Below are 2,413 nucleotides of genomic sequence, written 5' to 3'. Positions count from 1 at the left end.
TTTTTCAGCCCAATCTGAAATCGGGCTGTGTAGCTTCCAAGGTTTGACCCACACTAGATAACTAACAAACCAAAAAACTTACATACTAACAGGGCAAGTAAAATAAAAGGTTGTAAAAAGTAACGGTAGGTAACAATAATTATAACGTAATGTAATAAACATCATTACATTACGTTATAATTATTGTTACCTACGGTTTATGTTTCGCCTTGAGTATTGGATTTTTTATAGAATTTCTAGAATTATTTTACGAAATGGTAGTATCCTACCGCATAATCCGCGTTTTGTTCTACCATTGATATGATTTGACTTTAAATAAAACGCAAATGTAAGCTGATTAACATATTATTTATTGAATTACCTTATCAAGGTCTCGAAAAAAGTAACGTTTCATCCTATTTGACTGTAATAATCAAGTTGAATCCTGTTCAGTTAAAGTCTTGCAAAAGTCGTATGGCATTCTTAACAAGCAGGCTTAAGTAAAAACATGTACAATTTTAAAGTTTTTCTTATTTCTATATAATTTATAATACCTAATTTATAATAGTAAACAAAAAAGGAATATACTTATCTGCGTATTTCTACATACTAAACAATATTTTTTTGTATTTTTTGTTTTAACATATTTTGGTATTAAAATACCTGGTATATAAAATTATTTGATTACATTTATTGTACTAATCGGCTTCAGAATGCCGCTAACATAATGAAAAATAAACGTTTTTGTGTAGTTAACTGTTGAGATCTTCTCCGACCGGCCTCATGCCCCGCCTGAAATGCAGCTGCCCGTGTAAGTTGATGTAATTTTATTGCATGGCCGATGGAAATGAACACTAAAACGTAGATAGTTTAGTGTTTATCCCCATCGGAGAGGCTGCCCGGGCGGGCGGAGGTGCGAGGCGCGCGTCTCGGCGGTGAGCGGGCCGTCCCGCGTGCCGTCCGGCCCGTAGAAGGCGAAGGTGTGCCTGCGCGTGGGCAGCTGCCGCCCCTTGTGCGACAGCGCCTGCAGCCGGCTCCAGAACGAGAACAACTTCTTTTGGACTTCCCCCGTTTCTCCCTCGTTTATCACCAAGTCTGTAACAAATAAATTCCCTAAAAGAAAGATATAGGTAGGTATTAACCTATTCATGGTGCTCTCATTTGCGAGTATAACCCCCGTCCCCTAAATTATTTTTACCAATTGGTCAGGACTTAACTAGTTTTGATTGAGGTACTAAAAGTCCAACCAGGTACCAAGGCATTTATTATATCTACCTATACATTCCGTTATAATCGATTCTCCGGTGGGTATTTATTAGTACGGAAGTATTGGTGAATTTAGGAAACTTACCAGGGATCTCTTTTTCGCCCGTTTCTTCTGTCTCAAATATTTTACCCACCGGTTCTACCGAGGGGATAATTTCGTTCGTGTTCAGTTTCTCTCGTTCAACTTGCCATTCTGCAACATCTGTATCAGTCCAAGCCGCGTTACGTGTCGATGGCCGTGCCATAGCTTTGTACAGGCAGTTCTGATGATTTTGGACATAATCAAAAGGACTCGTTGTTGCCATGTACGTATCGTACACATAGTAGGCTTGATCGTCCCGTATAATTACATCTTTGTTTCTCAAATACAACGTTTTAATCGTAGGAAGAGGGATTTCATAGAGAAGGGGTTTCTCGTTGGTGTTAGGGTTTTGCTCATGCAAATAGTTCTGTTCGAAGTCTTGGGGTTGAAATTGATAGACGTACTTTTCATCTTTATAATTGTCATGGTGCAGGTTACCACCCTGACGTTTGGTGACGTAATCGTTGTACTGTTTATTGTCCGTGTCGAACATCCAGTTGGCCTCACTGTTGAACAGCCTCCTCAGGACGTCGCATTCGGTTAGTGTGCTATCACTACTGGACTGGTCGGAGGCGGGGTCGGGGCCCGGTTGTAGGGGCGGGAGTCGCGGGAGTAGGACCCCCGTCGACAGGGTCACGGCGGCTAGTAACAGCATGGGGATCAATCGCCACATCTGGAACAACACAAAAAAATATTTGCTAATGATGATGATTTACGGAACCCTCGGTGCGCGAGTTAAACGAAATCGCACTTGACCGGTTTTTATTTTTATTTGAACCACAACATCAATTTGTTTAAAGGAAATGCATAATTTTCATTTTTACTAGTTAATTTCACGGGATCACCAACGTTGACTAATTTAAAATTCAAATAGAAATTAATTTGCTCCTGACTTGGAAATATGCATAAACAGGTTGTCATCTGGGCGAAGGGGTTAGTCATCAGCCGATAATTTGCATATCTATTCGCCTTGCTTGCACAAGATAAAACTTCAGGCCCACGGCTGAGTGAGTGAGTCGTGATTAAACCCTTTGAGACGAAAAGCCTGCGGAAAAACGTTTTATATTAAACGTTAGTTGAGTTGAC

The 2,413-nt window shown here is 40.4% G+C and overlaps 1 protein-coding gene across 1 annotated transcript; it reads right to left on the bottom strand.

Annotated features, from left to right (window-relative positions):
• Nucleotides 1–384: 384 nt before the first annotated feature.
• On the bottom strand, nucleotides 385–2,015 carry LOC134661905 (uncharacterized). The gene is made up of 2 exons (XM_063518149.1): nucleotides 1,331–2,015; nucleotides 385–1,074 (listed from the first exon to the last, which is right to left on the bottom strand). Exons 1-2 carry the CDS (start codon nucleotides 1,998–2,000, stop codon nucleotides 857–859), a joined length of 888 nt encoding a protein of 295 aa, XP_063374219.1. The 5' UTR covers nucleotides 2,001–2,015; the 3' UTR covers nucleotides 385–856.
• Between the last annotated feature and the right edge of the window lie 398 nt (nucleotides 2,016–2,413).

Source organism: Cydia amplana, chromosome Z (assembly GCF_948474715.1).
Source record: "Cydia amplana chromosome Z, ilCydAmpl1.1, whole genome shotgun sequence".
Lineage (NCBI taxonomy): Eukaryota > Metazoa > Arthropoda > Insecta > Lepidoptera > Tortricidae > Cydia > Cydia amplana.
This window is presented reverse-complemented; position numbering and strand designations above follow the sequence as displayed.